Source organism: Crinia signifera, chromosome 6, assembly GCF_055691185.1.
Source record: "Crinia signifera chromosome 6, ASM5569118v1, whole genome shotgun sequence".
In the NCBI taxonomy this organism is placed as follows: Eukaryota; Metazoa; Chordata; class Amphibia; order Anura; family Myobatrachidae; genus Crinia; species Crinia signifera.
The window spans coordinates 134,494,038-134,519,016 of NC_139222.1; the positions used below are offsets into that span (position 1 = coordinate 134,494,038).

Sequence of the window (24,979 nt, forward strand, 5' to 3'; positions counted from 1 at the left end):
GCCCAGCCGGCAAGGGCCTGGCTGTAACTGAATAAAACCTCTGCAGTGCAAATTGTGGAGATAGTCACTCTGGACCAGGCTATGTGGGTGTTAGACTGCTCAGTGTAGCATTGGGCCCTTCAGGCTGATCCCCAGACATTTTAAGAGCAGGTAATAGTGATTGAGTGGCAACTGATCCTGGGAGAATTGAGTAAAGCCAGGTCAGGATTCGTGCCAGTACCAAAGCCAAAGGCCCTGCCTCCCATGGTGTGCTTTAAATGCAGCGAGCCTGGGCATATGTGGTGGGACTGCCCAGCTCAAGGAGAGCTGATGGATTGCACTGTGGGAAAAGCTGATGGTCAGCATGGCTGCTGGAAGTGTATCCCAAGCATAGTCCACTCTGTTCCGGATACTAGTTCAGTTGGAAGGACGGGACATCTGGCCACTGGTTGACACTGGTAGTGCGCTTACCATTGTCACTGCCAATGTGGTTCCTCCAGGAGCTGATCAGGTGCTGCCTCCTATCATGGTATATTTTATACATGGCAACGTTGAGGAGTGCCCTTGGATGTACCTGCCACTAATAGTTCAAGGCCGGCCACTGAGGGTGGTAGCTGCTGTGACCTCCCGATCACCTTAATTGATAATCCTGGACATTGACTGCCACTGCTCCAAGAGCTGGGTACATGATATGACACTAACAGACAGTCAACTGCCAAGGCATCCCATGGGCCAGAGACTACTTAAGCTTCGCATCCGAGGGTGCTACTGCAGCTACTCAACCACCACAGGAAACAGAGGCTGACTCCAAATGGAACCTTGTTTTTGAGAAGATACAGCATGACTTTTGAAGAGTCCAAGGCATGCCAAATTGTACCATACATGGCACAATTAAACAAAGATGTATGTGGACACATCTGTATCATTGCAGGACTTTGGGCCAGAAAAACATGATGACAGCAATCTGGTACATGCTTTTGAGACTGTAAAATTGGTTAATGGTAGGATGGTTGCTGCTTTACCACCAGAGGGTGTGCCATATTTTGTGTTAAAAAATAATGTGCTATTTCATGTTACCACTTTTACAGGGGAAAAGAATAGATTGAGGGTATGGGTCATAAGGTTGACATCATTGGGTCAACATCATTGGGACGACCACTATAGGTCGATATGCATCAAGGTCAACATTTCTAAAGTTGGACATGGGGTTAGTCCGACAGGGTCATTAGGTTGACACATGCATTAGGTCAACATGGGCTAGGTCAACAGTCAAAAGGTCGACATGGTTTTTCAATTTCTGTTTGTCACAAATGTTGACACAGTCGACATGGACACAAGAAAGGTGCACCGTGTCCCCTCCAATGGCTCACTGTGCTTGCCATGCTCGCACCACAACCTAGAGGACGATATGGCATGAAATACCACCTCTCGGCACATGCCAGCTCAAAAAAAGGTGAAAAACTCCATATCGACATTTTGACTGTTGACGTATACCATGTCGACCTAATGCATGTGTCGACCTAATTACCATGTCGACCTAACCCAAGTCGACCTTGATGTTTCCTGAATGAAAGACATTGGTCACACCCTTCTCTTTTGGTTTTATGAAACTTGATACCAGTTCTTGTTTAAGTTTTTTGCCTTTTTGTAAATCATTCATGGTTTGTCTGTTAATAGAGGTCTCAAATCTTCGTCTAATTTTAGGATATGTTTTTTTCTAGAATCTTTTCGAATGTTCAATGTTTACTGTTTAGTGTTTGATCAAAGTGACCTCTTTTTTTTACTTTGAGGATTACTTGTTTTATATTTAATAATCTCTTGGCATTTGTTACTGACTATAGTTGGTTCTGCAAAACTTCTTCTTTATAGACTTTTTGTATAAAGGTGTCTTTCATTATGTTATTCTGTTCTGTTAAGGTGGTTTGGCTTGTACAGTTTCGAAGTAGTCTCTTGTATTGTCCCAGTGATATATTCTTAACCCAATTTCTATGATGATTGCTGTTTCCGTCAACAGGTTTTGTATATGTTTTGTGATAATGTTGTTTCCTTCTATAGCAATCTCTAGATCCAGAAAGATTACTTTTTTCTTACTCGTGAAGGTGGTGAAGTGGAGATATAGTGGGTTCATGTTTAGATGACTTTTGAACTAATTTAATTCTTCTTCAGCCCCCCCCCCCCCTCCCACAGATGAAAAACATTGTCAATGAAGCATTTCCAAAATATGATGTTATGGAGTTTTTTATTGGGCGACCATATAAAATTGCCTTCCCACCATTAGGATAAGAGGGTGCAAATGACATGCCCATGGCTGTCCTACACATTTGTATGCAGAATTCACCATTGTTCCAGAAGTAGTATATTTTCAACTCCTTCCATGATGAAATTAACTTGTTGGTTTGATAAAGATGATTTTTTGAGATAGTGATGAGTGTGGTTACATCTTTCTTGGTCTCTAATTGATGTATAAAGGTTTGTAACATCACTGGTTCCCAAGATATAGTAGGCTTTCCAGTCTAACTTGTCCAAGATTCGAAGAATATGAATCGTGTCCATTAGGTAGCACTGTTGTATGGATACTATGGGTTGTAAAAATGAATCTAGATTGCCGGCAAGTTGGATGAGATGGAATTTTTACCGGAGACAATGGATTAGCCAGGTGGATTTGTGAGGTCTTTATGTATATTTGGCAGACAGTAAAAGGTGGGTATTTTTGGATGATCGATTTTAATAAACTTGTATTTATTTTGATTTAGAAGTACTAAGGTGAGGGCTTCATCCAAATTAGCTGTCAGCTTTCTTTGGAAGTTTTCTGTTGGCTCGTCCTGTAAGACATAACTCGACATGAAAAAAAGAAACAATGAAACAATGTGCCAGCGCTGGCTGTTTTAAGAAAAACAATACGCGGTTCAAAAGATACAAATTTACAAATTTATTAATAATAACAACATCATATTAAAACACTAGCTAAAAGGTGAATCGCTCTAGATGGTGCTATGTAGCACTGTATTGTGGCATCACTTGCACAAGAATAATGAATTGAAAAATAGGCTGTATATTACCATCCCATTGCACCTGGTGGTATTTGGAGCCAGGGTATAGTGATATGTGTCCGCAATATGTCCTATAATTTCAAGGACTCAAGGTTCCCAATTAGGATGTCCTCTGGTTGTCATCTGGAAAGGATATAGGGACAAAGCAGATATCCCAAATTAAATTGTAGTCCAGGAATTCTTGAGGATCGTCTAGGGATGAATGGACACGTCACTTGTGGGAGGATGGATGCCAATCGTACAGCAGGTTTTTAGTGGTGCTCAACGCGTTTCCCCGGTATCACCGGCTTCATCAGGAGCAAGTATAACTCGACATGAACACTGTATAATTGTGCCACGTACCCGTGTGCTTTGGGCACGGTGCCTCGCTATGCTCAGCACACTATTATAATCTCCCTCTATACCCACTTAGATAGCAAAGTATGTAAAACCACCTTTTTAAAAAAAAAAGTGAAAAACTCATGTCCGCCTTTTCTATGTGGACCTATTGCTTGTGTCAACCTTTAGACCATATCAATCTAATATATGGAAATATGATACAGCGCTCGGGTATTACTGAATTTATTACAATGTTAAAATACAAATGATAAACAATACATTGCATATGAGAATTCTCAAAAATGAAAAAATAATAATGATAAAAATGTTTTAAAAAGGATTTTCCCAGCTAGCAATCAATAATGGGTCCAAATGAGTATTTTTAGTCCAAATCAACATCGGGGTGTATAATTACCATAAGTTATGGATGACCTTAATTGGAGTAGGTTTTCAGAGTCCCGGAAATTTCCCAGTGGTGGATTCCTGGATCTCTCACAATAGATGGAATAATGTACGGCTGGTACCAAGATGTAATGGCTGCAGATTCCAGGAAATCCAAAGCTATGGATACAGCAAAACTGGTCCGGGTATGGTGTCCTCTGCGATTGCAAGGTTTGAAAATGGAGCTGGGTGTGAGCTGGATGGCTCTCCAATAGAGTGCTAGAGCAGGATGTGATGGCTCAACGCGTTTCGGCGTGTTCACACGCCTTCATCAGGAGCTCATGAGATGATGCAATCGACGAGATTTTTACATTGGAATCAATGTAAAAGGCCCCAAAACCCCAATTTTAATTGCTTACCCCCCTCATGGGTGAAATGGCCCCCCCCATTGTTAACGCCACCCCACTATTGACGCCATCCCAAAGCGTGGCGAGCGCAGCGAGCCCGCGAGGGGCGGCGGTACGCGTCCTCCGACCTTTTCATACCCCCACTATCCACGTCAGCGTGGAGTTGATTTTATATAGCCCGAAGCGTGGCGAGCGCACGCGGAATACATGTAAAGTAGTCCGCGTCCGCTCGCCAGGCTTCGGGCTCGGTGGCTCGCTGCGCTCGCCACACTATATAAAATCAACTCCACGCCAACGTGGATAGTGGGGGTATGAAAAGGTCGGAAGACGCGTACCGCCGCCCAACGCGGGCTCGCTGTGCTCGCCACGCTTTGTGTTGGCGTTGATAGTGCTGGTGGCGTTAACAATGGTTATTGGGGGCTCACAATTTTTTATCTCATGGATCTCATGCATCTTATGGATGCATAAGATCCATGAGATTAAAAAATCGGGTCCATCGCTTTGATTGTATGCCTTAAGTACCTTAAACTTAAGGCATACAATCAATGAGAAGGGCGCCATGCTAGGAAAGCAGTACCAAACCCATTTTTGGAGGTTGATGGAGGAGGAAATAGTGGGAGATCAGCAACCTTAAAGAAGTGCTGAAGCTGCTACCACCAGTCATGACAATGATTGGTTTGTTAAACTGTGCATGTCCTGTATACAACATAAGGGTGGGTGGGAGGGCCCAAGGACAATTTCATCTTGCACCTCTTTGTATTTTTTCTCTTTGGAGCATTTCTCTTTTTTGGGGGTAGTTTATTAAACTGCCACCCTGTCTGCCCCTGCAGTGCCGCTCTGCTTCCAAGATGTGCCAGGTGGGATGCAGTTTAAATCCCGGCGTTCAAAATCCTGACGCCGCAATCCCGAATGCCGAAATCCCGACACTTTCTCCCCCTGTGGGTGTCCACAACACCCACGGAGGGAGAATAAATTAGTGAGCCGAGTGTAGCGAGGCACCGGGCTCGCTGTGTGGGATCCACGTCCCCCCCTTGTCGGGATTTCGGCGTTTGGGATTCCGGCATCGGGATTTTGAATGACGGGATCCCGACCGCCGGCTTTTCATGCCGAATCCTGCCAGGTTGGAAGTGTAAGGTCCACATGCATTTGATGCCCACTGCTGTCGCTTAGCTTAGTCATCCAGCTACCTCGGTATAACCTTTTGGCCCAACTACAGTAAATGAAAACAATTTTGTGAGCTGTGAAGTGATCAAAATTGACTAGAAATGTCTGATTCTCCCCTACTCTCCGGTGGCACAGTTGAGACCGATAACACCTGATTACTGTGTCGGTTGCCTTGACTGTGGTGGAGGCCGGTGTTGTGGACGCTGCGCTGGATGCCGACTCCATCTTTACCGCATTTTTTCCCAGCCAGATTAACACTGCTCAAGATTGCCTGGCCCCTGAGGTCTCTGACTGCATTTATATTTGCTGGTGTCTGCAGCTACTGGACATCTCTCGGCACTTGGTGGTGTGCTAGCCACCGCCATCTTCGTTTGCGGCCCCTCCCCAGCTGTACCATCGCAGCTTCCATTTCAAAAATCCTGCATGCAGTCTATTCCTCCGCTAACAGGCTTATTTCCCAGTTGGATGGCATGCAGGGAGTTGTCCCTTCTTTCTCCAGCACCCCAGAGAAATGTGTTGCTGTTCCTGAGAGAGTTATGCCTCCATGTACCGATCCTGTGGCCTTTACAGCTCCTGTTTTTGTTCATATTCTGGACACGTATTTTCATGTGGAATTGACCAAATTTTTCTTGCTGTATATTAAGAGTTTCCCCTCTTTTAATTTAATTTTATTATTTTTATTTTATTTCTATGTTGAATGTAGTGTGTAGCAGGCTCTGCTTCCAATTGATGTATGTGACAAGGCATATACAGTACATACCTATATTTCTTTATCTTCTTGGTCATATGTTGACACTACTATATAATGCTTCTAATAAGAGGATCAACCACTATACTATAACAAAGCTGGTGAATTTTGACTAGATGTGGTCATTGGCCAGAATTTGCCCCAGTTAGTCCATGTAACTGTTATCCTTATTGGGTTGGTGGGTGGTTGGGATGGGTGGTTTAGATTAGTATAGTTTAGTCTAGTTGTGTGTGTGTGTGTGTGTGTGTTTGTGTGTGTGTGATTTGTGTTATGGGATCCAGGTATGCCTATGTTGGGGTGTAGGTTATACAGGGTGGGGGGTTATGGGAAGGTTTATTTTGAGAGGGAATTTTATTTAATTTTAAGCTAGACATGTCACTGTCAGTATTTTATTTTGTTATCACATCCTGCTTGGTATATGTTCATTCTGATAATTATTTTGTACATTACATTATGCTAAGACTGTCACCTATTCACTCCTGATCTTCTATATTTTCCAGTTGCCTGAATGGCGCCTTCGGGCAATTCCGTTTTCAAAACTCTTCCAGGTATTGGGGGTTATTCTAGTTCACTCTTTCTTACAAAATCCTTCTTAGATGGACAAAACCATGTGCACTGCAGGTGGGGCAGATGTTACTTGTGCTGAGAGAATTAGATTTGGGTGGGGTTTTACTTCAAAGTGAAATCTATATTGCAGTGTAAAAATAAAGCAGCCAGTATTTACCCTGCACAGAAACAAAATATCTCACCCAAATCTAATTCTCTCTGCACAAAGTGCGTACATAAATAATAGACATATAGGATATAAAAAGTGACCCAGATGCCAACCCCAAATTTTTCTGACACATTTAAAAAAAATTAGGGTTGGCATCTGAGCGTGGGGGCCCCGGGCTGCTCTGGCTGGACTGTCTCAGGGCATCACAACTTAAATACACAGTCACTTTTTATATCCTGTATGTCTATTATTTATGTATGCACTTTTTATTTCACATACTCTCTACCTTCAAACATATAGTAGGGACCTCCATACTTATAATTTCACCACTTTACTATCACTATTCTTTATTGTGATGCCCTGGGGGGTCCTTAGCTGGATCGTGTTTCGGGGTTCCCTGCGTCCCAGGTGGTAACCCCAGAGTGTTAGGGACCTGCTCGACAAGAGGTGACCTGGACGATTAGTGGGCAGGCCAATATCACTGGCCAATGATATACCAACAACCTCTTATTATATATTATATTATAATGTAATGATAGCATAGTGCATTTGCACCCTCTCTCTCTGTGTAATACAATTTTTAACCAAGAGATGATCATAGAAGTAAGAATTTACACACGGTTAAATTGAATTTGTAATTTATTGTATAGGCCTCACATTTATTATCATGCATATTGTGCTGAGTGAGAAAATAAATACTGTATCATAACAAATACAGATGTAGTCACACTTATCGTGTCTCCGATGCAGCCGCACAGACACTCCCTTAGTTGCACCAGCTACTCCATATGCTGGGCTGCAATTTTTACATGTACAGTAAAGTAATCTTAATGGTTGTAGGTATGACTAAGATGCATGTGCATGCCAGCATGCACACACATTGCAGAAAATTAGTTGCACTCCCAACTACTGGCTACATCTGTAGTTGCAAACAAATTTATTCAATATTTTAAGCAGCAATGTTATCAGAAATACTTCATTTTTTTTAAAGTTTATCGAGTTAATAAATATCTTGCAACATGCATTTGAGCATATATATGGTGCTGTTATACTGCTTTAAATACTGTTTAGAAATAAATCAAGAACAAAAGTCTGCACCTAAATAGTTTATTGTGAAACATCATCTACTGTATAACACACGATACAATACGATAATAAGACAGACATTGCAGTCCTGGGTCATTCTATATCACGTCTTCATACTTATATGAAGCTCTAGTCGTGATTCCTTCTAAATCACAATGGCTTTACATAGTGGGAAACATTAGACAACTATTTTGTACTCCTGCTTATTAAGCCCTTTGGAAAAAAGGTACAATATGACATCATTAATAGAAGAAGTATGATCATTAAGGTACATGAGGCTGTATTGAGCTTAGTGGTTAGTCTTAGATTCGACAGCTGGTTTAAGTTTGTTTAATTTCAAATAGTTTATTGATGGTATTAGTGGGCCCAGTTAAACTATCATAACACAGGAAAGAGAAGGTCTTCTGTGATTTTTTAGCAGTGAGGGTCAAATTCTTCTCTGTTCCGCAGCATTCCGCTGCCACCTTCCTGTTTTGTGTTTTGTAACCTATCATGTTGTGATTATTTTACGTCAATTAAAAGTTATCAAGGCTCATTTGGGCAACAAAACATTGCTTCTACGCAGTTAATGGAGGCAAAAGTGGTATCTAAAGGGTCAACCTTCCTTTTGATGGGTGAGCTGTCTTTGACCAAAGTGGGACCTGAGCTTCTCCATTAAGGTTGGGCTCCAGTAGAGCTAGGCAGATAGAGGGGGGAGTGTAAGCTTTCACAACTCACTTTGCTTTGGGGGTTCAGCCATCCTCTGTTGTTAGTGAAGTACATCTTGGCTTGGGTTGAATTACATAATTCTTCATTAGGCCACTTGTATTGATATACAGTAGGAGCAAGTTTCATCTTTGCTCCTTTGGTCATGGCTAGCCATGGCTATTCTATTGTTCTCAGCTGCAATACGTATTGTATTGCAGCTGAGAACAATAGAATAGCCATGGCTAGCCATGACCAAAGGAGCAAAGATGAAACTTGCTCCTACTGTATGTCAAATTCAACAAAGCTCTGGAACCTTATTTAAATTATAATGACTGTTTAGTCTAATGTTGTTATTTCTGGTTAATGGTTTTGCTAATTATTATATCTACAGTAGGTAACTAATCCTGAAATTATCATTAAAGACAACATAGTTTTCTTACATAAAAAATGGTGATCTTTCTAACACCATCTTAAAAAGAGTTTTAAAAACAAGTAAAATCAAGCACTTAATTAGACTTTTGTACCAGCTACAGACACAATACAGCCTCCTATCTATAACTTCATCAGATATGTATATAATGAACTACTTCTCATATGATGTCTGCAATATTTTTCAACACCTGGACATTAAACTTGCATACTTGAGCACAAAGTGAACATAGTTCTCACAAACCATTGGATTTATCACATGCTATTTACAAACTTTTTGCTTAAGTCAAAAAATGATTGTTAAAACTTTAATTTAGTGCAAATCATAAAGTTATTGTTCAAATAATGATATCAGGTTCTCATTGTGATGGGACATGAGAGTCTTGATGAAGATGGGGAAGACCTATAAGCTTACAGTAACATTGTATTGGCTCACAATAAATGATGATGCTGTTCTGCATAGCAGGCCTCTCTTTTGGGGCTATCTTAACAGCAGTGCAGGCACTGGGTAAATCCGTGCACTGGGAACCCAACACACCCATTCGTTGGTATAAAAAATTTGTTGATATAAATAAATAAAAAAATCATAATTTTTTACCATCGCTTTAGTTCTGCAACATCTCTACATCTCTCCACATGCCTTGATACAGTGAATGGTCAGAACTCTGATTGGTGGATAGCTGCAGACATCAAACTCTTACTGTTGGCTGCAGGCTGGGAGACAGGAACAGTATTGAATGCTACCTGACCACTCAGATTGTTTGCAAATCACAATCAGAATTGGTGGACAGAATATTTTACCTGTCTCCCAAGAAACTCTGCTTGTACCAGACTGGGGGAGGGGGGGGGGAGGGATGGATATGTCCTCCAACCAAGCCCTTCCCTGTTGCAAAGTCCCTAAAATTCAGAGGCCCTATGTGGCTGCCCATATGTTAAGAAGGCCCTTTCCTCTTCCCAGTTCTCTCCTGGACAGCCACAGTGAAACCAGCAATCAGCACCTAAGCCAGTAATAATGGGCAACACATTTAACCAAAATTAGTTGGACTAATGCTGAGTTGCTAAGTATAAAATGCCTTCTTTTTAATGCTCATGACAACAAAAAAGGGCAGATGCCTACATCCTTGGGCATATCTTGTACGTTATGCTTCCTTATTCTTGGGGATGTGGAAGTGCATGCTCATCTAATTGTAAAATGATGCATGAACTGCATATAGATGAATGTGCATCTGTCAGAAGCCATATCGTTGACAGGTGCCTGAGGACTAGTGCACATACACACTGATGATGGTGATGTTGATGTTCTCCAGAACTAGCTAGCTGCTTCTGATTGGCTGATGACTTTACCTCTGAAGTTATGAAGTATTTTTTTTTTTATGTTTCATATATTATATGATTTTGTGAGCATACTTTTATTCTGTGCATTGCTTTTTTCATTTGTGCATGAAAATATAGTTGATCCTAGCTGTATTAAATAGTGCTTATTTTATGTAAATTAAACCTAGTAATAAATGTATGTTTTACAATTAAAATACATGTTAAACTTTTCTTGTGTGTGACCTGATAGGTGTACCTCAGTGTTTGCATGCCTTACATAATCCTGGCGCCTATACTACTGGTACAGGACTGGAAGCATCATCACATTCCTACAACTCAGCATGTGAGTAAAGATAGATTATTTGGGTAGCACGCACAGTGTAAGGGTTAGCATTACTACCTCACAGAAGAGAGGTCATGGGTTCGATTCCCACCATGGCCCTAACTGTGTGGAGTTTGTATATTCTCCCTGTGCTTGCATGGGTTTTCTCCCACACTTCAAAAATATACTGGTAGGTTAATTGGCTCTCAACAAACTGAACCCTAGCATGAAAATGTGTGTGTGCATGTGGTAGGGAATATAGATTGTAAGCTCTACTGTGGTGAACACATTTTCTCTGTAAAGCATTGCAGCATATATGTCTGCTATAACTGTTAATAAATATATTTACCTTTTTTAGAGATTATTGTATTAACACATAGTTAGCCCTTATTCAGATCTGATTGCAGTACACATTTGTTTGGAAAATGGGCAAAACCATGTGCACTGCAGGTGGGGCAGATGTAACATGTGCAGAGAGAGTTCAATTTTTTATTTTTTTTTTGGGGGGGGGGGGGGAGTGTTGAATCTGAAATCTAAATTGCAGTGTAAAAATAATGCAGCCAGTATTTACCCTGCACAGAAACAAATCAACTCACACAAATCTAACTCTCTCTGCACATGTTACATCTGCCCCACCTGCAGTGCACATGGTTTTGCCCATTTTCCAAACAAATTTGTACTGCGATCTGATCTGAATAAAGGCCTTACTGTAAGTGTCCAACTCAGCATTAGCCCCTATATTTATAAATGTATAGTTCTGGCTTATCAAATGCATTCAATTGTTTTCTATACAGATGGAGCCAGCCTCTGCCAGCCCACCAGTGCGACATATCCATAGTACTGGCGTAGGGTGTGGCTGGCGGATGTGGACGCGGGAGCAGCTATCTCGCATGTGCATCCCATCAGCAAGGCAGCATGGTGCGGGGATCGGGTGCTTCCCTGCCCTTCTCCACTTCAGGGAGACAGGCAGGGAGCGGGCAGCTTGCGGGGAAGAGCGGGCGAGACAGGCAGATGGCTGTAGGGGCTTCCGTCAGAATGGGGCACACGAGCGTCTCATGCGCTCTCTCACCCCATTCTGTTGGACTCCGGCGGAGCTGCGGGGGAAGGCGAATGGCGACTCTATCGCCAGGAGCAGCTCTAATGAGAGCGGCTCCATCTGTAGTTAACTTTCTTTTTCTTTCACAAATATGCAGCATTTTGCTACACATATAGACATAGACACGAGTGGACACTACAAGCATATTAGTACACAGATAATCACATAGTCTTGATTCCATTTTCTTTATGAGTAGCCCAAATATTCTTGTTCAACAGTTGGTCTCAGAGGGACATTCCGCTGCCGGGTGGGACTCGGCTGGCTGATTATCTGGGATTTAATAAACTCTTCATTAGTAGGTGAGGGGCATTTGTTGAAATACTATACAATTACATTTACATTTGTATTTTTTTCTTTTTTATTAATGTAGCGCCTACTGATATCCCTGCATTACACGTTATAGCAATGTATTTCTAAGCTTCTTCTGATTTTGCTAAAAGTATATGAAATAGGTGACATAGGGTCTAATTCAGATCTGATTGCTCATCTGCATATTTGCGAGTAATTAGCCACCGCCCAGAAAATTAACACCCGCCCTATTCAAATAAATTGCGAAATCCTTGCTATTTGCAATTAATTAACCATCGACTGGTTTTCCGAGTCTGTGCAAATGTGAGAAAGTCTGACCCTTCCACAACGCTGCTACAGAATCAGGCTGAATAACTGACTTCACACCCTCCCTTTGAACACCTAGGCAGGCCCAGAAAGTGGTAGGTGTGCTCCCACTAATGGTGACTTCCTGTCTGTCAAATTGCGAATGGATTGTGATTAGCTTTTCTTGCTATTTCTTTTGCTACCTTGTCTTGCGCATGCGAACAAGGATCTGTATGCATGCAAAGGAATTTGATAATCCATAGTATAGGAAATAGCGGTCAGGTCTGGATATCAATCTACAATATTACACTTGTCTTAGAATGCTTTTTTCCAGGCATGACAGTGCACCTTTATTATCAAAGAGCAAGAAAAGTTTCTTATATCTGTTATCACTTCTCTAACATCGTAACATCAAATATGGGTGCATTTTTTAGCAGATATATTTCAAGTGACATCTTTGTTTTAGTTGGTACCATTCCGGTGAGGGCCAAGGATGGTCGCATTCACAGGGAGCTCCGACCTCCGTGCTCCGATCCTCGGCCCCCATCCCATCCTTGGCCCCCGGAGGAGGAGAGTGCAGAGACAGTGGAGGGAGAAGCGTCTGGATGGTGGAGGTTGCAGAGGGGTACAGAGGAGGTGGAAGGGGGGCAAAGAAAGCACCAAGGACTGCTGAATTAACCCTGGTGCAGGACCCGATCATCAGCGGCCGCGTCACCAGGCTGCGCCACTCAGACAGGCGGCATCTGCGACGGCCCCGGCGAGACCGGGAGTGAGTGACCACCAACAGCAGGAGCTGCGGCATCTGCGACGGCCCGGAAGACCAGGAGTAAGTGACCACCATCGGCCGCAACACTAGGCCGCGCCACCCGGCCGGGACTGGGAGTGAGTCCTCCAGACTGCAGGAGCCCGCCAACCCCCCCCCCCCCCCGATGCTCCAGCTCCGGCCAAACTCGGTGAAGGTGGCACCCCCTTGGGAGCAGGTACTGCCTATCTATCAGCCCAGAGAGGGCCCAACTGCACCCCTGGCTTCACAGACTCTTCCCCCGGCCTCACTGACTCTCTCCCCCCGCCCCTGCCATCACGACCACCTACGCTGGCTCTCCCTCTGGCCAGGCCTCTGGCATGCTGCCCCCCCCTCCCCTAAGCCCCTCTAGAGGACAGCCTCTAGATCCATCCAAGCTGACTCCTATGGGTGCTGAAGGGAGATGGCTGTTGAACTGCTGCTGCCTGTGAGTAGCAATGTTAAGATGGCGCCGTTGAATGGCTGCCTAGGATCTGTGCCACTAGCCAGAACATGTACCCCGTGTCTCCCCTGTCGTGTTTTTACCTGCTACCTATCTGGCTGTGCAATCACCAAGTGGCGCCGCTGAATGGCTGCCTGGGTGCTGTACTGCTCAGTAAATATATGTTCCCCATGTCCGTGTCCCTCATCAGGATACATTTAGTGCATATCTGTATGTGTGATATATATGTCTGTACTGCCACTGTTTTACCTGTTCCCACCCTGGCTGTTGCAATCCAAAACAAATTCCTAGTCATGAGAGCCCTAAATATAGGTCAGCGGTTCTCAAACTGTGGGTCCTGACCCCAAAGTGGGTCGCGACCATCTCAGCATGGAGTCGCAACTCCATTTTGCTGACCATCACACTGATTAATTACTCAGTCAGTGATCCAATCAGTTTGAAAAATTACATTGAATTGCCTGTTGCTTCAGACCCCTCACATCACTTTGTGCCACCACAATACTGCCATGCATGTGCCATCTGCTGACCACAGGTGTGTGGTAACCTTCTGGTAACATGCTGGGGTCCTTTAGCAATTATTATTGTCTGATGGTGTCCCAGAGCAAAATAATTTGAGGAACCCTGATATAGGTCAATGATAGCCACTTTGTACTGTATTTCCAACTCAAAAGGACTGAAAGTTAGAATACAGTACCATTATTATACAGTACATTAGAAAATAAAATTAGGCAGCCTTAAGTGGACAGTGATTGTTGTCATTAGCAAAAAATGTGCCCATGAAAACTACAGCAAAGTGACTGTAATTAGTCAAGACAATAAGGACATAGTTTATATATCTACCAAATGCATCTTTCCTTTTTTATTTTTTAAGTTTAACTTATTAATTACAAGGGCTGTAATTAAGTAAGAACATGTTTTGCTTTTTTATTAACTACATCTATTGGGCCAAAACATTTATTATTACCCTACTAAAATTCTGCTTGATTTATTAGTATAATATATTTGCAATTGTTAAAGGAGAACTACAACCTCACTAACATTTACTTAAATACCAATTTCTCAAATTAGTAGTAACTGTAGTAGCCAAGTTCACAAGCTGTGAGGATACAGTAAGTATATGATTGTCTGCATCTGTGGTACGATTACGGGGTGGAAGATGTACTTAAGGTATGTTTATGAGAATCATGAGGTACCCGCTAATCGAGAAATATTGTGTAAAAATCTTTTTAAATATTCTACAATATTGTAAAAAACCTAAATTAAATGAAATAATAGCATAGTGTTCAAAAGTTATTATTACAGGAGTAGAAATGTGCCTAACATTTTACTTACCTCCTGGATCACAGGGTATGGATTCTTTAACACTGCAAAATATAAAATGTGAATAAAATGGTCACAAGTGCTTAGAACATGCTTTTGTGGTCATTGTGTTTTGCTCCTATGTCCCTATAGATTGTAAGCTTGCAGCAGGGCTCTCCTACCTCCAAGTTTGTCTGTTGTTACCCAGTTTGTTTTATCACTGTCTACTATTGTAAAGCGCAATGGAATATGCTGCGCTATATAAGAAACTGTATATAAATCAATAAATAAATAATTGTAATAAAGCCTTTTTTTACACCAGGAAATCTAAAACAGAATACTTGCCAGTGGCGTAACATAAAAATTTGCGCCCCTCAGCAGGAAAATTTTGTCGCCCCCTCCCACCCCAGTTAAGAAACAAGACCGCCCCCTCCCTCCCCAGTTAAGAGACAAGACACCCCCCCCCCCCCCCCAGGGAGCTGGTGGGGTGGTCAGTGAGGCACGGGGGTACCTGCAATCATAGAGGTCCCTGCGGAGCTGAATATTAAGTTGGCAGGGTTGTCATGGGTTTTTTCACTTTTTTTGGAGCCATGTGCCAACAGGCAGTATTTCCTTTCCTAACTAGTGCATGGTGGGAGAATAAAATAGTGTGCCCAAGGCATGGTGAGCTTAGCGAGCTGTACAAAGGTGACGTGGTGCACATTTTTAGTGTCCATGTTGACTGACAACATTTGAATAAAAAAAAGTGAAAAACCCCCATATGGTCCTTTTGATTGTCAACTTTCCCCAATGTCGACCAAATCCTTGTTTTGACATAATGACCATGTCGACCTAACCCATGTCGACCTTCAGTCATGTCGACCATCATGCATGTCGACCTTCGCCAATAGTGACTGATCACACAATGATAAGTCAATAATATGAATAATATCATTTTAGGAAAAAAACAACACAATGTACTGGTCAGTTAATTATAGGGGAATTGTTGCAGAGACACTAGGTTTAAATAAATTGTGAGTTCTATTTAAAGAAGTGATTGTTGGCTGCAAGGTGACCAACTGAAAAGCAGGAGCCTAGAGTAGTTGCAGTGGGGGTCACACATCTGTGCACCTACTGTTGACAAATATTGAATCAAATGTTGGACAATGTTTTAATGTAGTTCCAAAAGTGATATTAAATGGTTGGCATTGCTGCACTGGAACATTTAATAGTTAAGTGCGCAGTTGTAGAATTGCATAAACATATTTGCAAATATATTCAATGTATACTTTTTGCTCATAGCATTATTGTGCCGTGTTTGTGTTCAGTGGAAGCCTATTTTGTCACACAGACACAATAACATGTTACTTAGCCATGTGATTAATCATTTGTTGTGGAACCAGTGTTGTCTGTATCCTTTGCAGTGGCAGTTGGAAGCCTTGGGCTGCAGCGCAGTCTAAACCTACTATAGAGTAGCCATCAGTGGTGGCTCCAGAGGTGGGGCTGCAACACAGTACAAAATTAAAATAGGGGAGAAACACCAACTGCTAATGAGTCAGTCTGTAATGGCAGTTGGTGGTAGTTGCTATGCCTCCTTTATTGAATTTTACAATGTGCTGCAGCCCCTCCTCTGGAGCCTTCATTGATAGCCACACCTACTGCACCGCCAAACTCTCCAGTATGACCGGGACTAGTGAAAAATGCATTGTCTTGTGCTATTAGCTTATTAGCTACTGAGCTAGGTATACTTAAAGGACCAGATATACTAAATGGAAACTAAAGTAAAATCCCTATTTTAAGGGTTTTACCTCATTTTCCATATGTACTTAATACATCCGGCCCTTTGGTTTAATACATCTAAGGCCTAATTCTGGTTGACTCGCAAAGCTTCAAAGCTCGCAGCTTACTGAGTCCCAGAGTTGATGTCCCACTAAAAAAAAATGCCACCCCACCACCGCTGTTACCCTCACAACCATGCGAGGGGAAGTGTTATGAAAACACGTCCCCCTCGCAGGTCCCAGACCAGGAGAAATCATTTGATGACCAGCGACCATCTAATGATTTTTCCTGGGCTCGCAAATATAAGTCAGTGAGACTGACTTATATTTGCAGCCTCCGGAACGAAGACAGGGCCCGCAAGTGTGACTTCAGCCGCCTGAAGCTGCGGTGTTTTAAATGAATGCCAACATTATCTAGTTACAGAGATGCAAGCTGCACTGCTAGGTAGTGGTTAATGTATATTTTTATGCCATAAAGATGAGGGAACTATTGTAAAGTATTGTACTTACAGGTTGTCCTGTGCATCAAGTAAGCTTTTGTATGTAGTGATTTCCATTTCAAGATGGTTCTTCTGATCCATAAGATACCGATATGCTGAGTTTTGCCGTTTCAGTTCATTTAGAATATCCATCAGTTCAGCCTCTACTGTGTCAATCATTCTCTGAAGCTGGCAAAGTTCTGCACCATAATTGTTCTCAGTCTCTTTCAAAGACCCTTGAAGTGCTGATTTCTGTAATTAAATGATTTAGACACATTTTATCTCACTGTTTTCTATCAATTTAAATGAGAAATATAGACCAGAAGAAAAAAAGGTCCTTTGGCAGAGATCAAAATGCAGCCAATAAACATGGAAATAACCATGTGGGATAGCTGAGACAAAATGCACAAGTGATGTACAGTAATTAGTTTACAGTAAATTAACAGTCTACATTCGTATAAATATGAACACAGTTTATCTACTGTATATAGGTTACAGTATAGGTTATAGGAAAATCACCAATCATGTGGTAATGGAACCATTAGGTTAGTGGAGAACATACCATACTCAACTGGCTCTGCAGTTCATTCTCCAGATTCTTTACACTGCGCCTCAAACCAAGCATTTCAATTTGAGATGACTGTAGATTTGCAGAGCTTGACTGTACCTGGCGATTCAGTTCTTCAGTCTATGAGGACATGAAGAGTGCGGTATGAATTATTTCAGGAGGAAATAGTGAATTAAAATGTTTCTCTTCACTCATCCCGGTGACACAGCTCAACATCGTGATGTAGGAGGGTCCGAAGGAGCCAGGCACCTATGCTAAAGACTTGAGAGGCAGGCTCCTCCCTCCTGCATCCCGGATCTCTTCAGTTTAATTTTAGGTGCCCACCCAGTGGGTGCTATGCTGAAGGGCTGCTGGAGCAACCACGAAGAGAGCTAGCTAGGTTTTTTTTTTATTAATTTGACACTTTAGTTAGGCAGGCAACAGTGTGAGGACTATTTAATAAGTGGGTTGTCCTGGGCCCTGGGCGACCCCAAAGCTGGCTCCCTGCATAGGGGGGATCTTGGGCAACCGGCACCCCGTGATGCGCCCACCGTCTTGGATTGGGTTTCCTGGCTGAACTCCTATACAGAGGTCGCAACCAGGTACAGGAGCTCACATAGTGGGCAGTTCCATGTGATCCCTGGAGAAGGGGAGTCACGAGAATGGAGGAATCCTCTATAGGGAGCGGCTGACAGGGGGAGTTTAGGCGGCAATACCTGGTTCTCCCCGCTGCAGCAGGGACTTGGTCTCTTCCCTCACTCTGCACTTTGGAGCCTTTCTATCTGCACTGTGTGGAGCTGAGAGGAGTGAATTCTCACTGCTACAGAGTGGCTGGATTCCCTGAGGCGACGCTATCCCCAGGACCACAGAGGGCCCTGGAGCAGACAGCTAAGTACACTGCATATATTGCCTTGGTACTGACACCTGACTTATTTTGCACTGGGGGAGATTCTCTAAAGCAGAAATGCGGTAAAAACCCAGTTATCGGGTTTTTACCCACATGCGGCGAACAGAAGAAAAATCATTTGATTGTCACTCACCATTGAATGATTTCTCTTCCATTCGCTAATAAAAGTCACTGACTTTTATTTTGCGCAGAGATGGCCGAATTCAGGGCGGGTGCTGACATCGTGTGATGCTGGCTGCCTATCCCAAGCAGGCACCGAAACACTTGCATTCACAGGGAAACAGACAGCCATTGGGACACCGATGCTTGCCATTCCCCTGCTCCGGCCACCTGACTGTCTCCAGCACTAACTTCCCAGTACAAAGGGCTCAGCGAGTGTGAAATTCACCGAAGCCATGTGCTCCCAGGGTTTGCGCCCCAAAGATTCCCAATAAACACACTATGTTGAGTGTTGAGATCTCAACTCACTGAAAAAAACATTATTATTTATACATATATTAACATCATTTGTTATTTTATAGGATAATAATTGTAATATTAACAATTTTATTTATATAGTGCTCTTTCTCCAACAGAACTCAAGGTTAAGGTACATTTTACTGTAAAATATATGTGTGGTAAAATACATCAAAGTATTCCATGATCATATGGGTTAGTCTACAAATTTGTTTGTGGACCACTCCATTTGATGAGAGTCCTGATGCAATGTTGTCATTAATCTTTAATTGTTTTAAAATAAAACTGTAATGCCCTATGATCAGTTCTTTTTACATGGTACCACTCCTGTGAGAATTGTGATCTGATTGCCTGGGTGACATCATTGTCTCTCCATATGCGATTTCTGTCTACTTGACTGTAGACCACCTGAATTGGTACTGGTCTATACCATTTATTGGATATCCATTTCTATAGAAAAGGAAAGTACTTAAGAAAATCCCACAGTACTTCACTATTATGTCTTTCCTGTTTTTTCTTTTTTGGGAAATACTCCACACGAGATACATGGAACTTCAATGAACATCAGATGGACGCCTAGGAATACTCTTTATTTTGCATTGGTTTTGGTATTACTTGTTTCTTGCAGTATAAAAGCATTTTTAATACGCTATGGTGAACAATTTAGTGGAGAGAGAGATAAAGTACCCACCAACCAGCTCCATTTTTCAAACTCAGCTTGTAACTTGGCACTTAGAAGCTGATTGATTGCTATTTTATCTCCACCGATTGTATCTCTCTCCAGTGCTTAGTAGATGTACCCACTAGTTTACCAGAAAAATGTAACCTCAATACTCCTTAAAAGTAAATAATATCATCTCTGTTCACCTACACTGTATATAAGAACATATGTTATATGAATTTTTGTATGTTACTTGTATGTCTTACTGAAATATGTAATACGCTTATTGTGTTTACTTATAGATTCAATTGTGGTGTATTAGTGGAACAAAAGGGTTGCAAAATCAAACATACATAAATGATAATATAAAAAAGATGGGTACCCTTGCTTGATACATGACTTCAACATCTTTCAAGTTCCTCTCCATCAGGCTTTCATATTGTGCACGAATCTCCATCAACACTCTGCCCAGGTCTTCAGCTGGAGCAGCATCCAGTTCCACATTCACCTTGGCACCTAATTGACCTTGCAGGGAGTTTGCCTCCTAAAAACATCCAAATCAAATAACATATTGCCAATTGAAAATCTTTTTTTCTATACATTTGTTAAGGAGGTTTAGGAAACATAATTCAGGTTAATTAGTCATGATCTTAACATTTTAGTATAAGAGGACTCCAGTCAAAACAAATAATAATAGTCCTATACCATGAGTGTCACCCTGTCCCATCAGGTGCATTTTTTATTTTTAAAACTGTAAATGTGGTGTATCGTGTGCGTGTAACTTTCATCACCGGAGATTACTCTTACTCAAAGAACTACTTATTTTGGTACTTGTTTCCTAGCACGGCCACAATTGCGGCCATCGGGTGTAATTTTTAGTGGCCTGCGATGCGACCGACGCAATGCCCCTGATTTTTCCATTGAAATGCATTGAAAACAGTGAAAATCGCGTCGGTCGGGTCGTATGCGGCCAAAAATGCTTAAATGGTCCACACGCGATGGCCGCGATTTCCCCATAGGGAACAATGTTAAATGCCTCAATTTACCCGCGATGACCGCGATTTCCCATAGGAAACAATGTTAAATGGGTCAATTTACCCAAATCATCATAGGGAACAATGGTAAATGGGCCAGAAACCCCAAAAAACACCCCTGAACATTGACATGTCCCCCCAAAAGTATTTCACGCCACCCCGCGATCAACGTGAACCCGAAGCATGGCGAGCGCAGCGAGCCCGCGAGGGGCGGCGGTACGCGTCCTCCGACCTTTTCATACCCCCACTATCCACGTCGGCGTGGAGTTGAGAATAGAATAGTGTGGCGAGCGCAGCGAGCCACCGAGCCCGAAGCGTGGCGAGCGCAGCGAGCCCCGCGAGGGGACGCAGATACCTTCACAGGTAAACGCGTCCCTTCGCGGGCTTCACAGGTATCCGCGTACCCTCGCGGGGTCGCTACGCTTCTGGCTCGCTGCGCTCGCCACTCTATTCTATTCTCAACTCCACGCCGACGTGGATAGTGGGGGTATGAAAAGGTCGGAGAACGCGTACCACCGCCCCTCGCGGGCTCGCTGCGCTCGCCACGCTTCGGGTTCACGTTGATCGCCGGGTGGCGTAAACTACTTTTGGGGGGACATTTAAATGTTCAGGGGTGTTTTGGGGCCATTTACCATTGTTCCTATGATAATTTGGTTAAATTGAGCCATTTCACATTGTTTCCTATGGGAAATCGTGGTCATCGCGGGTAAATTGAGGCAATTAACATTGTTCTCTATGGGGAAATCGCGGGCATCGCGTCTGGCCCATCGCACTCTATTTTTTAGAGCATGCGATGGCCGCGATGCCCACGATTTTACACCCGATGACCACGATCATGATCGTTGTGGCCGTGCTAGGAAACAAGTACCCTTATTTTATAAAAAAGTAATCAAATAAAATGTACAAATAAGCATATACATTGTAAGTAATATGCAAGGGAGTGCATGCATATGGCCTAATTGCTTTATTTATCAAATAGACTAGGATTGTGGTAACATTGGAGCATACCTGGTGAATTTCGTGCAAAACTACAACTGAACCTGAATCAAGCCCAATGTTTATTTACTGTGCATTGCCTTATCTTATTACTGTCTGTACACACAGAAAACATAAGACTGGCTACATCTGCAAACATTACCTCTCCATGGTTTTTCTTCATTTGATTTAGTTCCTCCTGGAGCTCTTGAAGTTGCATCTCAAGGTCACATTTTTCCTTATTTACTCCCTGCAGGACATTGTTAAGTCCATTTACATCTGCCTGAACGTTATTCCTCAGCTTAAATTCAATATCAAACCTATTGATTTAGAAAGAAACAATTAAAACTATTTGAAAAATCCTTTCTAGAGCAGGTTCCACCAAATAAATGATAAAAAAACAAAGCTTTAAAACCTGTAGTATATTAATAGTCATGATAGGGACCATCAAATTCATTGTTGGCAAGCACTGCTGCAGTCTATGGGCGGGATGTATTAAAATACATCGCCGCCCTTCGCCCCCCCCCGCCGCGATGCCGCCGCATATGTACTAACATATGCGGCTGGCATCGCGGTGCGGTGACGGAGGCCCCCCGCGATACCTGGAATGTGGTGTGCGGGGGGTCTTCGTCACCTACCAGCCGGCTCCTGCATCCCTTAGCTGTCCCCGGCGCCTCCTCCTCCCCCCTGCAGCCGGAAGGACGTCCGGCTGCGTCACTAGGGGGAGGAGAGGTTTACCTTCCAGGGTCCAGGAGGACCCTTCAGGAAGGTAAGCCAGAGGGGAGGTCGGCAAGGCGGCGGGCGGCGAAAATAAGCCCATAGGCTTCTATAGGGTATCGCCACCCAAAGGTGGCGATACCCTTCACTGCGGTATCATTTTGTATACATAGGAAAATGCGGTAAAACCAGGGTTTTACCGCATTTTCCATTTGATACATCTCGCCCTCTGTCTGCAAGGGGTTGGGGGAAGAACTGCACTAGAGAGGGTTCCAAAGTTCCTAGTTCCATAATAAGCCACACTTGCAGAATCATCACAAAATATTTTAGGAAACAAAAAATGATATTGTCGAAAAAAATATTTTTTTTTCAATTTAAATAAATTTTCTGCCGATCCAATTTACCAGTACTTTCTTTTGTACAATTGAACAGAATCATGCATATTAGCTGCTATCATTGACAATATATACTGCTCTATTTTGTAAAGTACAGATAAATTTTATACAAAGCTTTCCTATAACATCATATCTTTTTATCAACTAACACTGTGTGACTGATCCTGGTACACATGGAAGTGCAAACGTAATTACAGTAACTGGTACTGTAGATATATCTGCAAACTGTGCCTGCGCAATAGAAGGATGTCAGTGATTACACATGCGTCGGATTTGTACTATGCACATAAACAGATATTGTAACTATGAACTGGTTTATCCATATGTTGATGAAATTTCCTTTTCTGTGAAATAGGAGCTTCTGGGTAGTGCTTATGTAGACGCACAGAACGGCTTCATGTAGTGGGAGTATTATGGGAGTGTAATAAATTGATATCAGGTGCAATCTATATTACCACATTATTGAAATAAAATGTAAAAATAATACTGCTCCAATCTAATACTGCTCCCAAAGAGTTTTTGGATTACTCAGTAACACAATATGAATAGTATTTATTAATAAATGTAAATAAAGAGACCAATGAAATAAAACATCAGATTATTTATTCTACACAATTTACAAATACAATTGATTACATAAAGCTGGCCATACACTTACTCATGTCCGAGATTTTGGGAGAATTTACCCATTTTTTTAAAGTGGCAATCATTCAAATTGCAAAATCAACCTGTTTTTTTAATGTAAATGATTTCCACTTTAAATAAATGGAAAAACGCTTCCAAATTCTCTCACTTTCTGATTCTCACCCCCTATTACATTTGGCCATAAATCTTTAGGTGTTTGGCCAGCTTTACACTGTAAAACTCACATATGTCACAATATTATTAGTAATAATCGCTAGCTCAGTTACTCAATTGATATATTGTCCTTAATCTGGGTGTCCTTTGGCTCTATGCTCCACCTACCCTTGGCTAATGAAGAAGAAATTGATATTAGGCCCTCCCTTACCGTAAAGGACAGTTTTATTGCTGAATACTTTTGGTATTATGGGAGTGTTGTGGGCTTGCTCAGAAAATGTCATACTCATTCAAGGCGCAGGAACAGTGCCTGCATGGATTGAGTGCAATTCCATATACTAATAATGATAGTTCCAGCTAGTATAGTGGATTGGAGAGCTATGTGCCATCTGAACCAGGGACTATGGGGGTTATTCAGACCTAATTCCTTCTCTGCCCATTTGCAGAGCCCAGTGATCAAATAGCCGCTACCCCACAAGAGAGAAATCCCACCACATGCAAGACTGTGAAAGGCCTGCGAAAATATCACAGATCGGCAAATATCTGCAAACCCATTAACAACTCACTCACCATTGAATGATATTTCTGGTGTGTGAAGTCTGTGTGTAACCCAGGACCTACTCAGCCAGTAACAGAAACAGGCTGATTGGGGCCCGGAGCTGATGTAACAGGCCCTCCCTGAAAATGCTTGGTTATGTCTGTGTTTCCCCTGACACTCCCAGAAAATGGGCAGATGACATCCACAAACACGGGATTTCTGTTATTTAACCTGATAACAACTTTCGATAAAAAAAGTCATTTTATCACTAGATGGCCTTGCACGTGCGTGCTATGATCCGTAGGGCATATGCAGTCATTTGATAATCATCGTGCCTGCAAATTTGCAGCCCAGTGATCATGTCTGAACAACCCTTTATGAGACTTTTGGTTATGATCAAGCATTACTTAAACACAGCATCAGCTTCTACTTACAGTTGGCAGAGGGTCTGCCGCTACTCTCCCTTTCCAAAGAGGCCCCCTATCTCAGTTCCTGATATATATATATATATATTATATATATATATATATATATATATATATATATATATTAAAAAAGTGTATGTTTGCCCCTGATTAAATCTACTACACGTTATACAGTTATAGCATTTCCATGTCCTTGTTCCTCTTAACTTCCCCATGTAATTAAAAAACTCACAGTTTTCTTACGCTTACTTGTTTCTAAAGTCATCATTAGCCCATTTTGCATTGTCAATCTGCAAGGCGATTTTGGTGTTTTCTACAGTTTCTGCAGTGATCTATAGAAAAATGAAGATAAAGTTATTATACATACATTAATAGAACATATTTCAGAAATGCAGCAAATGTGGCGGCATTAGCAATTATTTACAGTGTGCAGGTGTCCACATGCTCTGCAGGCATA

At 42.3% G+C, this 24,979-nt stretch overlaps 1 protein-coding gene across 1 annotated transcript in view; it reads right to left on the minus strand.

Moving 5' to 3' along the window:
- LOC146009645 (uncharacterized) overlaps positions 1 to 24,979 on the minus strand; it is a 41,430-nt gene that overhangs the window by 1,176 nt on the left and 15,275 nt on the right. Inside the window, exons 6-11 of the mRNA XM_083150098.1 lie at positions 24,772 to 24,854; positions 21,813 to 21,969; positions 20,023 to 20,184; positions 17,632 to 17,757; positions 17,101 to 17,321; positions 14,867 to 14,898 (exon numbers count right to left, since the gene is read on the minus strand). Coding sequence (XP_083006224.1) covers positions 14,867 to 14,898; positions 17,101 to 17,321; positions 17,632 to 17,757; positions 20,023 to 20,184; positions 21,813 to 21,969; positions 24,772 to 24,854 — 781 coding nt within the window. The remainder of the gene's footprint in view (positions 1 to 14,866; positions 14,899 to 17,100; positions 17,322 to 17,631; positions 17,758 to 20,022; positions 20,185 to 21,812; positions 21,970 to 24,771; positions 24,855 to 24,979) is intronic.